The following is a 14899-nucleotide window of genomic DNA, read 5'->3' as shown; positions in this document are numbered from 1 at the left end:
ATTTTTTTATTTTCAAATTTTTCACTTCATTCCATAGCACAAAATCCAGTTTCATCTGGATTTTCAGACTGAAAACCGTTTATAGCCAGAAATTCCCATTAAGCCACTTATAGCATGACTGAACAGTCCTACATTGAAGATATATACCTAAACTGCTATCTAACTGTCATTTCCAAACTGATCTTATAAACTACAAACTGCATTTGTTTCAGTTGTCTCAGGAGATTTACATTAAGATTTGAGAAGTTTTGCTTACAGGGTCAGTATTGTATAATGGGTCACAATATTTTTCCAGAGCGTAGAGGTATTTCACATTATCTTTAGCTTCATTTACTGCATTTGTGATGCGAATATCCAACACTCGCCAATTCTAAGAATAGAAAATTGAAAATAATAAGAATAAAAAACACATTTCAGAAATACTGTTTTGACTAAGCAGTTTTGAGATCACCCTTTTTGTCATTAACCTTTTAACTACTTTGAAAGCACACATCTTGTACTTTGGACAATGGGGATTCCCCCAAAAAATTAAACTAGATGTAAACTTTACCTGCTCAAAGTGGGGAATGTGGAAGGCAGAAGAAAACAGAAGTCATAGATACTTCAATATTTGTCCCACCAGCAATGTTACATACATTACCAAAATGAAGTAGGCTACACAGAGAATTTCTAGTCTTTACATCTGTCATAATTCAAAATAGAAACCTTCAACAGTTTGGATTTAGCAGCAGTGAGTACTCCAAGTACTGCCTTCATGTCTGGGCTCTTCAGCTGGTCCATAAGGTAACTGAATTTAGAAAGTCTTCTCTTCCAGTAATCAAGCTCTGCTCGCGGCCCAAGGTCATCAGCTTCCCTTCTCAATTGGTCATTTTCTGCAAGAATCTTTTATCATATAGTAATATTAGTGACTGATGCTAATATTTTTTATCTGCATGGATAGCATGGATTAATTCATAATTTAACTATCAATGTTAGCTCCTGTGATAAACTATCTAACTCAGCCACCATCTCACATGATCCATTTTTAATTTTGCTTGGCCTTTTTTGGTTTGAGACCAAGAGGGAATATCTCAGGAATGCTGTTATAGACAGCTTCTGCAAATAAGCTGCAAATCATGTTTTGAAGTATGATTTTGACCACTAAGAATAGCAATCACTGTATTATAGTGTTCATTTTGCTTTCCTTACATCCACTAGGAATCACTGTTTTTTACTTTTTGGTTTCTTGGATAAAGTGAATCTTTTCTAGCAACCTACTTATTCCAAGCGCAGATTATGAGGTAGAGATACTCACCTCAGTAACCATAATATAACCATAGCCAGAACATTTTCCCTTACACAGTATGGATAGGTGGAACTCACAGTACATGTAGAAGTATGGATAGGAAGGAGCATAATCACTGTAATCTTTCTCCAGTGGGCATCGTACTACAAGTAACCAGCTCCATTAGAATATACTAAAGACAAGATTGTTCTAGCTTGCTTTTCAATATTTTTGATAAGCATATTTTTTGTAAGATTTTTGATTCAGTGAAAAATGTTACTATCTGATTCTACCTAATATTTTACAACACTTGAATCACAACAAATAGAAGAATGCACTGCAAATCTGTAACAATGCTGAATGTGAAAACTTTAATCATGAATGTAATGAATGAATATTTAAAACAATTTTGAAACAGTAATGGTAAAACAACTCCTTTTACTATCTTGAAATGTATCACTCAAGATTTTGAGGACTAAGATACACTCAGGTACATTTCAAACTACTTTGGAGACTTCTTCATCCCTTTCATCATCTCAGTAGGGACAGCTTTTCTCTCTCAGCTCTGTAACATGGGTTGAAATAATTTCTGGCCACATCATTTTGTTTCCTGTACAAGCTTCTAGGGGAGACTGCAGATATTTATGTGGAAAAGAAAACCACTGAAGGTTACTGAAGTAAAATAAAATAAAATAAAATAAAATAAAATAAAATAAAATAAAATAAAATAAAATAAAATAAAATAAAATAAAATAGCTAATGAAATCTCTGAATTATAAATCTTTAGAGGCTGGAAGAAAACTGATGGGTGGTACTGCCTTACTCTGCTTTTCTACTCTTCACCAGTATCAGCTTTTGCCTGTTGTCAAATAGATGGCATTGGTTTAAAAGAACATTTAGTTCAACCCAATCACAACAATTCTCATGATAATTTGTTTATAAAGCATGAAGCCACGCTCCAGAGAGGAAATGCAGATTTAGTCTGCATAGTCCCTTGGAGAACTAGACAATGTGGAGAAAAATTAGCCTGTATTAATAATCAATAATTATCAGCTTAAATATAGATAGTGATTTTCTTGGGATTGCTTCGACCCAGGTGCATGACCTTGTTGAACTTGGCCTTGCTGAACCTCATGAGGTTCACACAGGCCCACCTCTCAAGCCTTTCCAGGTCCCTCTGGATGGCAACCCATCCCTCCAGCATGTTGACTGCACCACACAGCTTGGTGTCACTGGAAAACTTGCTGAGGGTGCGCTCAATCCCACTGCCCATGTAACTGACAAAGATGCACTGGTACCAGTACTAACCCCTGAGAAACACAGCTTATCATTGATCTGTACTCAGACACTGAGCTGTTGACCACAATTCTTTTGGTAGAAGTGCATTTCACTGTGATACATTCTACACACCAGTTTCAGCTTATAAATTCAAGAGATTTGGGTTGTGCTTTTTTTTTTTTTTTTTTCTTAAATTCCTTCCCTTTAAGAGATATAGACTTTAATAAACACAGAGATGTCCTTCATGGAACTGATTTCCTAACTTGTAAATAAACATACTTCTCTGATAAAATCTAGGCAATAATTTCTACATGCAGAACAGAGAATAAGGTAGCAACTAAGTTTCCATTTTCCAAATTTAGAAGTTAATCATGCTGTCCTCTTCCTTTTAATTTTATTTGTACTTAAAACAAGTACACTGACCTTACAACCTTACAGTATTTCTAACCACATGAAGATGCTCCATCAGTGTTGGATGAGGCAATTAAGCAGTAACAGGGAACTAAGCTTTCAAATACATGTGTACACTACATTTAAAAGCGGATGGAAAAAGCTGTCTGTAATCTTCTAATTTAGAAGTAAAAGCATGCTACGTAATTTAAGACATAGGGATCAATCACATCTATCTTTATAGGAAGGTAGCACCAGGATTAAATTCAACCTGCCAATATGCAAATGTGTTCATATTTCATACTTCTGCAGTGTGTATCACCTGTTCAAGCTGTTTGATCCATCCTTTCATGCAGACTTCTATTCTCTCAAGACTGCTTATGTTGTTAGCAACCGACAGATAATCTGAAGGTCCTTTTAGATTTTTCAGATCATATGTTTCACATTTCTTCAGATTAACCTACAGCACAAGTTTAAAAAAAAAAAAAAAAAAGTGCTGAAATTTTTGTGACAAATAAACCAAGAAATGTACATAGTGACTGATTTCCCTACTTGGGGTATCTGACTTCATATTCCCACTTCATTTTAAATTTGTTCAAATTCTGGTTTGAGCCCAGAACTGAACTTCATAATCTGAAGAGCTCTTCAACCTAGCAGCTGTGCTCTGTCATTTCCTTAATAAAGAAAAAATAGAAATCAACAGTTGAAGTAACTGTTTGTTGTACATTAATCATTCTTGGTTTTCTTTAAGAAAGCCCACAAATACCAGAGCCAAGAAGTGAATAGCTCAAAAGAACTAGCATGAAAACAAACAACAACAGAAGCAGATGCAGAATTGTTAAAACCACAAGCTTTCACAGACATTAAAGCCACAGGTCAATGTATAACAAGTCACTGATGACATCAAACAGTATTCAGAAGCATTATTTTTTCTCCAGCTTAACAAAAGCAATTTGTATTCTACAAGCAAAAGTATTCTACAAAACAGTAAATTCAAAAAGTCCAGGCCGAGAGACATTCCACGGCTAGCTGGATTTCTAGTTGCTACTTGAACATAATACCTTTTCTAGCAGACTTTGCTGAGTTCCTGAGAGCACAGTAACAAATGCTTCAAGGGAAGCAAGAAACTCCTGCTTAATACTGGAAGCTTGTTGAGGTTCGCCAAGTTCAAGCCACCCATTGTCCGTATTCCGTAAGGCTGGAATGAAGATTTCTGATAGCAACTGCTCAACACTTTCCAGTAGGCCATCTTGACCTACGTCCATCATATTAAAATTTACTTCCTGTAAAAGATATGCAATAAATATTTAAATGGAAAATAAGATTTTCCCATCATGTATTTTATACTTGATACTTGGGTGTTGACTAATCACTTTATGTTATCGTCGCTTCACAATGATATACTTAGAGTTGCTGCCACTGGACAGTGTCACTTTTTCTATTTCCCTCCTTTTGTTGTCCTGCATTTCATTTTGGCAAACTCCATTCTTTTGCTCATTCACCATGCCAAAGGCTGTCAATCTATTTACTATCACATGCTGATAGTAAATAATCCGAGATGAAAATGAATTTTCAACAAGATTATGCATACCAAACAGCAGTCACTGACTCTTACCTGATAGATGTTCTCAGCTGTAATGGCTTTCAAAAGACTAGATCTAATGAAGAAAACACACACACCAGTTAAAGCAACGTCTTTTCCTTCTGTCACAAACACTTTAGGTTTCTTCTTCTTTGTCAAATGAGAGTTGATTCCTACTCCTGGAAAGCTAAAATGTTCTGTAGGTTGAAATAAAATAAATATTTAAAAAACACTGATGATTTATTCAAATAAAAGCGTCCTAAACAAACAGTTCAGTCACCATTTGTGTATCCATGAGTCCCAGTCCTCTAGAGCTTCCCCATGTGACTTCTCTAGGAAGGTACACAGCACCCACAGTCCTAACAGCACCATAAGAATTATTTCATCTAATTTTACCATTCTCATATCAAAAGCCTTTTCTATTCATTTATTCGTTTTCTGTTCCTTCTAAAAGCATGTTCAGGGTCAAGGTCCTCCTACATGTGAATCCAGCCCTATTATGTAGTTGGAGGCAATGTTCCATTGCTTAAAAAAAAAAAAAATGCAAATGCAGTTCACCTCAAAGGAGCCATTATCAACTAACTGTCTTTCCTTAAGAACATGAACACCTAAGTCTAATATGCAGTAAAATAGTAGCAGAGTGTTTCAGGAAACAAGGAAAGACAGGCCATAGTGGATTCTTTGGGGAGACACAGAGATGATGAGGCTACAAAGGGCTTTCCTTCCCTTTCTTCTTCCCCAAACATCAATATGCTGCTCACAGATTTATGCTATTGATAACATTTTTAGAGTCACCAAGAAGTAGCAATAACTTTGGAGGAAAAATAATTCTTTTAAATTGTGTATTATTTTTGTTTTGGTTACATTCATTTTCCATTAATGGTTTTAATGGAAAAATGAAAAATTTCTCAGAGAAAAATGAATGCATGCACATGCATGAACACACAATTACTTCTCAGTGAACCACTGCAACAATATAAAGATTTTTAAAAAATGTTGTTTATATCACTAAGTAAAGAACAACATCCAACCAAGGCAAAAAGTGACAGTGCTACTACCCCTTTTTTGTTCAGTCACATGCCCATCATCCCCAGTGTTTTCAGTGGGTATGTTTTCATGGCTAGGTTTTGGTAGTGGGGGCCACAGGGGTGGCTTCTGCGAGAAGAATCCAGAAGCTGCCCCTTGTTAGATAAGAGACAGGCCAATAAGTGAGGTTGTATGCTATTAAGTGAGATTGTTTGCACATCTGTGAGAACATGTTTAAGAAAAGGGGAAAAAAAATGTTGGGGAACAGCAGCTAGGAGAGAGAGGAGTAAGAAATAGCCCTGCAGCCCCCAAGGGGAGTGCAGCAGGAGGGCAGGAGGAGCTGCAGGCAGGCAGCAGCAGTTCCCCTGCGGGCTGTGCAGGGAGAGGCCCCTGGTGGAGCAGGCTGTCCCCCTGCAGCCCATGGGTCCCCCATGGAGCAGATCTCCACGCTGCAGCCCCCCCGTGGGTGGAGGAGCCCCCGGTGGAGCAGGTGGATGTGGCCTGGAGGAGGCTGTGGCCCATGGAGAGCCCCCGCAGGAGCAGGGGGTCTGGGGGGAGCTGCCGCCCAGCCATGGGGGACCCGTGCTGGAGCAGTTTGCTCCTGGGGGATGGATGGATGGACCCCGTGGGACGGAGCCGTGTGGGAGCAGTTCATGAAGAGCTGCTGCCTGTGGGCAGCCCATGTGGGATCAGCTGGGGAAGGATGGCATCCCGTGGGAGGGACCCCATGGGGAGCAAGGGAAGAGAGTAACTGTGAAGGTGTGGAGGAGACAAAGTGCTATAGAGTGACTACAGCCCCCATTCCCTGTTCCCCTACACTGCTCGGGGGAAGGAGGTGGAAGAGGATGGTTGAGGGGAAGATGTTTTTGGTTTCTTTCCTTTATTTCTCACTTCTCAAGCTTGTTAGTAATAGGCAATAAATTTTACTATCTCCCTACTCAGAGTCTTTTTTACCCATCACGATAATTGTTGAGCGATCTCCCCATCCTTATGTCAACCCTTGAGCCCTTTCCATCGTATTTTCTTTCCTTTTCCTTTTGAGGAGGGGAAGTGAGAGAGCGGCTGTGGTGGAGCTCAGCTGCCCACCTGAGTAAAACCACCACGCCCAGAGATTCCCATTTTGGATCACATGGCCACCCATGTGTCCCCTCCCCTCCCTTTTGTTAGCATCACCTTCCTCCTTCCCATCTCCTGAAGAAGTCTCTTTTTTTGTTTTCCTCAAGTACCTCAAGGTCTCTGTCACCAGCAAAACAGTATTGATTGAGAGACTTTTATTAATTTGATTTATTGCCAATGAACACAAACTTGCACAATAATCATAAGTTAGTAATTAAAGATGCCAGACCAAAAACAATCATCTGTTTTTAGGGCATTCCCACGATGTATCGAGCTAGAGTAGATTCTGCAATCTCTTTCAGAAAGATGTGCTGTTACTGAAAAGGATTCTAGAAGCTGTTAAGCTGCGCATTGAAAGTTACACTCAAAATTTTGCAAAAATGTGACCAGACATCTCTCAGGCTGTCATGGACATAATGGGAACACCAGCAGAAGACCCCTGGCTGATCCCAATGGGAGCAACACTGAAGGTTCTGGGTCAGCAGCCATGGACAAATGATGTCCTCAACACGGGAGTCACAAGATGCCTCCACAGAAGGTCAGAAGGAGGCTTCCCCCAGAAGTGTGGTAAAACGGAGAGCCCTGGGGCAGGGAAAGGGATATGAACAGAAGTGAAGGAGACGACTTCTGGGGTAATGGCCTTGTGACCGCAAACAGGGGCCTCCTGAAGCTGGTTTGTCATGTCACAGGACTATGGGAGCAGATGGTAAGAAATGGGGAGGGCTTCCAGGGCGAATTGATGGTGTGACTGGCAGGGAAGGGGCAGAGCACCTCTTACTGTTTGCCTTGTGTTAAAGTTGTCCTTTAACTACCAAAAAAATGTTTCTCAACCCCTCAGGCAAGAGCTGCTGGATTTGCAAGGAAGTACCTTGCTGTTGAATACTAACAATATGCAAAAGTGCACTAACAAGCTTCTGTAATTTCATCAGTCTTCACTTCTTGAGCAAAGATGATGTAACCTGACTTGCCTTAAACGCCAGTTAATAAAATAAACTTGACTATGTTTTTTTTTGCACATTTACTCAGCAGTACTACAGTATGTTGCAGGAAACCCAAAGTTACTTTACCTGCATCATTTGCCTCCACATCTTGATAGTAGAACATCAGATGGCGCAGACCTCCAGGTGCCAAGAATTTGTCAATGCGCTCTATCTGTTTGAGATCATGTTGAATTGTTTATGCATGGCACACACACTATGAAAAGTTTAATGTACTCAGTTTTTCGACAAAAAGTTATGATAAATACATATCACATTATCATTGCTCAGTACTAAAATTACACCAGGACCTGTTACTGCCTTCCAAAAGGAAAAAAAAAAAAAAAAAAAAAAAAAAGTTTCTTTTTTCCCTTTAGTAGCACATACTACTTAATTTAAACATTTGATTTTTTCCATGCTGAGCAGAACTGAATATAGCCAGGCCATGTTCCAATTTACTGAAACCACTTACTGCACATAATCTCTCAATCTGAGGGCACAGTGCATTTCTTCATTTACTGAAGTGCAGCAGCACCTCAGTGAAGGCTGAAACAAGCTCTGTGTTTTAACCTGTGTGACAGCATTCTGCACAGCTCGTTTTCCTGTTTCATGCAGAATCACAGATATGTTGGAAGGGGCCTCTGGGAGATCACTGGGCTAACCTCCTCTTTTGTCAACAGTAGCTTAGCTCATCCTCTTGAGTAACTTACTCCCATGCTGCTTTACCCTTCTGACAATGAAGGGTCTCTTAATGTGTGATCTGCAAGCCGTGGCTATTACCCCTTGTTATATCATCTGCCACTGCTAAGAATGGTTCATCTGTCATCTTCACGACTACTCTTTAAGCAATTGCAGGCTATTACATGGCTGCCCCTCACTTATTCTTCCTCTTATAATTAACATGTCCTTTGCTCCTGAACATCTTGGTAGTCTTCCACTGGACTTCCTCCAGTTTCCCAATATATTAGCACTGAAATGAGAATGCCTCTGTTTTAAAACTTAAGTTTTAAAAAAGAGTGATTTATTTTCAATCACAAAATGCATCTCCATTGCATATAATACTCACCATCACTTTGTGTTTCATCCTTTCCTCAATATACTTATTTCCAAGTGCTTACATAGTAACAACACTAACCCTCACATACTTGGTGGGATCACTAGCCACTCTATTTTGTCAAGTAGTTTCTAGCTGATTTGATTTCCTAATCTCACAAATTTAGTCTCACAAATGCAGGTGGCAGCCTAATAGAAACAGCAGCATTCAGTGGAGTGTGGATGAGCATGACTCCTTCTGAGCCTGTGAAACCACGGTCTGACAACCATCTCAACTATCTCAATAAGTATTTGACGGTAACATCAGTTCTAAACCAACCTATAAGCTTAATTTATCAAATTAATCAGATTACCTGGTTACCATCAAGAATAGCATCTTCTACTTCTGCTTTGTCCAGATTCACACAAGTGGCAACAGTTTCCAGTAAGTAATCATGTCTGTCATCCAGCCGAGCACGTTTAGCCTCCCTTTCCTCCTTTAGCTTTTGCTGTTATAAAACACAAAACAAACAACAAAAAATTAAAAAAAAAAAAAATCAATTCTGAAGACAAATACAAAGCAAATTTTGGATTTTTTTTTTTATTTTTTTTTAATGAAGGCTATCGCAGTCTTCCATATTTGTGGTTTACATTTTTAAGGCATAAAATTTCCAACATCCACTTTTTGTATGGTGTTATTCATTTGCTGGAAGTCTCTCTAGGAAAAAAAAAATAAAACTGCTTTATATGTACAGGTCCATCATCATGCAAGTCATCTTCAACAACCGAAGTTATTAGTTCTGGCTTTTCAGTCTATTTACATTTGACCATCAAATCAGCACAGGACTTTGACTCAATCTTCGTTATTTGTGGAAGATATTGTAAGCATTCTCCAGCACAGACAAATGCTGCTGGAGGAAGCTAAGATTTCATACATTATCTATTTAATATAATGAGAAGTAAACCAAGCAACAAGCCTCAAGGTACTCAAGTGTTTATAAATGTGCTTAACTATTGCTATTATACTATTCTTCAAGCAGTATGCCTACTCTTCTAATTAAATTGAATTCCCATATGTAATACACCTCATTACATTACAGACAAAATAGCCTTCTGGAGTAGTTACTGCTTCTATTGTGCTTGCGGATTACAAGATTTAATATCATTTCATTTTCAAAAGAAATTTAGAATTATATTTCACTGGTGGTAAATTCAATCTTTATTTCCCCTGTGACTACAAAAAAATCTAGTAACTCTGTAAAGTATGCACAAGTGATTTATCTACAAGCTTCTGAAGAGCCAATAGGACCTGCATAATATACTTTATACCCTTATGTAAATTTCTTTGCTTCTTCCTGAAGGAATTTTCAAATATTTGGTAAACTCATAATTACCATCATGTCTGCATAAACGCTGATTGTTCTGGAAATGTTTTTCCATGTTAAAGACAAATGCACAAATTACATTCTTTATGGAGATATGCCTGAAGAATGCAGTAGGAGATTAATTTGTATATACATACTTCACGCTATTTTAGCTCTGCCATTCTCTATCATTGTCTCCACTTTTCCAGAAGTGGAATGTCATCACATTACTGGCCTGTCCTACACCTTCTCAGAACAGGGTAGAAATTCTTCTACTAATTAGATATACAAAAAGCAACCTTTTTTGGCTCATTCAGCCTCACACTACAAGGCAGTGCCATAATCGTTAACACTGATGAGCTTTGTTGTTTCAACAATTTGAGCACAACTGGCAATGGATCTTTAGCATGGAAAAATATAGCCACTGTGCCAATTAGATAGTTTTTATGTAATTCAGAAGAAAAAAATGTGCTTTTATTTTGCTTAAACTACAGTGAGGCTACTTTTTGTACTGTGCTATGATTCTAGCACACAGCTCCAGATATATTACAGTACAAAGTATTGATCTTACATAGGTTATCAGTTCTCTCCTACATACAGGAGACTTTTGATATGTTCATAGCTGCTATTCCTCCTACAAGTAGTTGTTTATATAGACTGAAAGTATTAGAAACATCACAACTAGGCAATCATCCTCATATTTTCTTCACTTCTTTTAATATTTTCTAACTCTTTAGTTGCAATCTCTAAAGTCCTATATCATACCTGCTATCTGTTGTGTATAGCTAGAATTATGCAGTCTCTAATGTCTATGCAACCACAAAACTTTAAAAGTCCAATTACCAAAAAAAAAAAAAAAAAAAAAAAAAAACACTCTGTCCCTAGAGAACAGGCAGTTATTAACAGAATAGTAAATCCATAGTTCTCTGCAAACTAAGACATTCGCTTGCATTCATCATTTGTCCCTTTGGGATTGTTGTTGGATATATCTCTAGTTAATGCAAGTTGTGTGCATTTTTTCCTGATAGTCTTATAATGCAATTCAAGAACGCCCTGTCATACTTCCATATCTTGATGATCTGCTATCATAGAATCAAAATGTCTCAGGTTGGAAAGGACCTCAAAGCTCATCTAGTTCCAACCCCCCTGCCGTGGGCAGGGATGCCACCCACTAGATAGGTTGGTTGTTCATGGCCTCCTCCAGCCTGGCCTTCAACACCTCCAGGGATGGGGCATCCACAGCTTCACTGGGCAACCTGTTCCAGTGCCTCACCACCCCCTGAGTGAAGAATTTCTTCCTAAACTCTAATCCAAGTCTCTCCTCATTTAGTTTAAAACCATTACTCCTTGTCCTAACATCATTTGCCCAAGTAAAAAGTTGCTCTCCACCTTCTTTTTAAGCTCCCTTTAAGTATTGCAAGGCCACAATGAGGTCACCCTGGAGCGTTCTCTTCTCCAAGTTGAACAGCCCCATCTCTTTCAGCCTTTCTTCATAGGTGCTCCAGACACGCTCTGGCCCTCTGAGCATCTTCATGGTTCTCCTCTGGACCTGCTCTAACAGGTCCACATCCTTCTTGTGCTGGGGGCCCCAGACCCGGACACAGTACTCCAAGTGTGGCCTATTTCTAAGAACGTTTCCTCCTCACCAGAGTAAGTGTTCCCCAGTCACAAATTCTCACTTCTCAGTTGTTGCAGACATCAGAAGAAACTTTTACCTCATTTTTAGGAGTAGGCTGCCCCAGGAAATGTACAGGAAATTTAATTTCAGTGCTTTCAAGAGCAAGTCATTAATTTAAATATATAAAAGTACTCAGAAAACAGACTGGAAACTACTGAAAATATTAATTTTGATATGCATATTTTGCAAATATTTTGCAATATTTTAAAGATATTATTTACTTAGGGTGGGGAATCTCAGAGAATGAACGGCAAGAAAATATTAACCTTTTCATCTCCATTTTCACTTTCTTCATCCCGTCTTTAAGGATCAAACATCAGAGAGCAAAATGATATGGAGGAAGAAGTAAATTTCTACAACTCCAGATTTGTTTTCTTCCCTATTTTTGAGTGGGAGCGCATTTCAGGCCCTGAAGCACTCAGCCCTATTGTATCGACCATAACTTCAGTGAGTGAATTCAGTAATCTGTTCTCAAAATTCTTTGAACTTTAAGGTGCTGACTTTGACTCCCCCCACATCTTGCTTCTAACAACAGTATGGTCATGCCCTAGGAGTTTTTGCACAATGGTGTTTAGGGATACATATTTTTGTAGTGAATTCCACAGGACATAAAATACAGACAATCTCAAAGAACCAGGTTTATGTAATTCAAATAAATGTCATCTAAGAGAACACTGAAGGAGCAAGGTTTAAAGATGAAAGCGCTGTTCACCCACATAAGCTACTGCTTGTGTATTTAAGTGAGAAGCGGCTGGTACTTGCAGTAGCCCTTATGAGCAAAACCTGAATAGGATCAGCTAGCAATTCTGATCAAGGTTGTATAGCAAAGCCTCCTCGTAAATTTTAGTGGCATGGGGGAATCCAGATGGATTGGCATTCTCAAGGCTAATGTCATTTTCATGCATTCTCACTTAGATATGTGGAAGGATTGTCCAAGTTTTTAAATGGTACAGCTTAACTTCAGCTCTTCATTTAAAGAACAGCCGCACAGCCACTTTTAGTTTGTTGGGTTTTTTTCCCCACTCGATCCCCTGTCCCTTACCTCAGAAGATAAAAAATAATCCATGACAATATCAAAACAGATGCAAAACCAAAGTTAAAACAATTACCTGAGAAGTCCTTTCTGGTGATTAGTCTAGTTATAACAAGTAACTTGCTTTATTTTACACAAACCCTTAAAATTCCTAATATCTAAATCCCAAAAATTTAGAACAAGAAACATACTTCAGCAGATACCTGCTCCTTAAGCAGAATAAAGGGGATATTCTTCCATAATAAAATGGGGTAAGTCCATTTTAACGCTTATCTAAACCCAGAAACACCACACCATCAATGTAAAGCAAAAAATAGGAAGTAAAAAAAAGTAAAATAAAATAGAAGTATTCTAACTATGATAGTATATAAGCATATATATTTAAGTAGAAGATAAAAAATCAGAAGTCAGAGATGCCTTGGGTCTTTCCTTTGAAGCAATAGCCTCAGAAAAAACATTTTGACTGTTGTCAACTTCTCCATTACAGAGTGAGTGCAGTTACTGATGTGTCTGCAGACTCTAAACAGTATGAATGTTATTTAGTATGCCAGCCGTACCTGCTCAAGTTAAAACTTGTTCCTGAACACAGTTTATCCAGCAGGTAATGTATTTGGTTGTCAGAATATTGTGCATCACTGAGTTTCAGCACACACTGATGAAAGTCTTACGGCTAAGCGAAACATGAAATTTACTGGGAAGTTCAATAGTAAAAGAGTCAAAAAGAATGAGAGGTCTATTGTCAATTTACTGTCTTATCTGAAATGTATTTAACCAACACAATAGTCCCCTGTCTCTCCTGTAACACACTAAGATGCTTTATATTGTTCACAGACTTCACTGTAAAAGTGAACTGCAAACCATTTTCTTACACTTTCCAAGCAACTTGAGTTTTCAAAAAGCAGGCACCTTCTCATTCTGTCCTCTCCAGAAAGCACACACCCTGAAGAATTAGAGCAGTCACCTCAACTGACTCTTAAATGTCAAGTAAGCAGAGCTTTCCAATGTTTGTTATAACGTCATGTTAACCAAAGAAGAGCTTGTTCAAACAACCAGTTTTTATGCTTAGTCTAGGGGTCTTAAAGACCGCTATATTTTATTTTGTTTTTCAGTACTATGCATGTGCATTCAAAATTCGATTCCCATATTTACAAGGACAAGAGTTAAGTTAAATTTCAGTTTTCCTTGGTGGCAGAGCGCACCCTTGTTTTGTTGGCAGATCCAGCAACAAGCTGTTCATTGTACCACTGTAACATTCGTGAAATTATACCATTGCCATACCACTCTAACAATCTGGACAAGATATATGTACCAGTACTAAATGGATAAATATGTCTGAGTGCAAACTTGCCTTTCAAAATGAATCATGCAACTAAGCCTTGGCTGATACCCTACCAATTAACTTATAAGACCAGTTGCACCATAAATAAATAAATAAATAAATAAATAAATAAATAAATAAATAAGCAAACTACTTCACCTGATAAATACCTAGCCAAAATGCTTTTTTGCTTTAAAAGATGTAGTTTACTCTTTTTTTGTATAATTAGAATATTTTATGAAATTAACATCATCTACTTATGTCATTTTAAAATATGTATTTGCCACCCATTCACCTTCAATTCAAGCATTTTTTCAAGCTGTATGATTACTAGTCTGGACCTAATCCAAAGTTCAGTTTTCCTTACCTTTATAACTCTGCCAATGCTCTGTTTCCAAAGTTGCTTTCTTCCAGCTCTAAACATTGTAGTATTTGATGTAAAAATCAAGTACTATTTTTCAACACTAAGACTTACACCGTGGTGCAAGCTTCTTCATTCATCATTTTTCTCTCTCCCCCCAACCTTTTTTTCATCTTTGTTTCATTCCTTTTCTGTAGGAACACCAAAAAAGACCTAGAAAATACAGTGAAGACCTAAAAAGCCAGCAACTATTAAGCTTAGCTCTGCATCTATTTTTTCCTTAATTCAGCTGTAATGTGCATTTAAGTTAGTTCAAGACTAAACTGGACAACTTGAGAAACTAGAGGGCTCTAACCACCAGAATTTACTGCCTACAGACCAGGAGTTGAAAATCATTGCTACCAACCTCAGTGTTGTTAAGGTGATATTGTTTATATACAAACACCACTCGATACAATTCATCATGCTCAAGGGCAACAT

At 38.1% G+C, this 14899-nt stretch overlaps 1 protein-coding gene across 1 annotated transcript in view; it reads right to left on the bottom strand.

Annotated features, from left to right (window-relative positions):
• Positions 1 to 14899, bottom strand: part of DNAH5 (dynein axonemal heavy chain 5) — a 137267-nt gene that overhangs the window by 110834 nt on the left and 11534 nt on the right. The window contains exons 2-8 of the mRNA XM_032181098.1: positions 9040 to 9168; positions 7724 to 7808; positions 4548 to 4711; positions 3994 to 4215; positions 3255 to 3392; positions 706 to 882; positions 257 to 370 (exon numbers count right to left, since the gene is read on the bottom strand). Of these exons, the coding sequence (XP_032036989.1) occupies positions 257 to 370; positions 706 to 882; positions 3255 to 3392; positions 3994 to 4215; positions 4548 to 4711; positions 7724 to 7808; positions 9040 to 9168 (1029 nt within the window). The remainder of the gene's footprint in view (positions 1 to 256; positions 371 to 705; positions 883 to 3254; positions 3393 to 3993; positions 4216 to 4547; positions 4712 to 7723; positions 7809 to 9039; positions 9169 to 14899) is intronic.

The sequence above is a fragment of the Aythya fuligula genome, chromosome 2 (genome assembly GCF_009819795.1).
Source record: "Aythya fuligula isolate bAytFul2 chromosome 2, bAytFul2.pri, whole genome shotgun sequence".
Lineage (NCBI taxonomy): Eukaryota > Metazoa > Chordata > Aves > Anseriformes > Anatidae > Aythya > Aythya fuligula.
The sequence above is the reverse complement of the archived record's forward strand: the minus strand, read 5'-3'. Positions and strand labels throughout refer to the sequence as shown.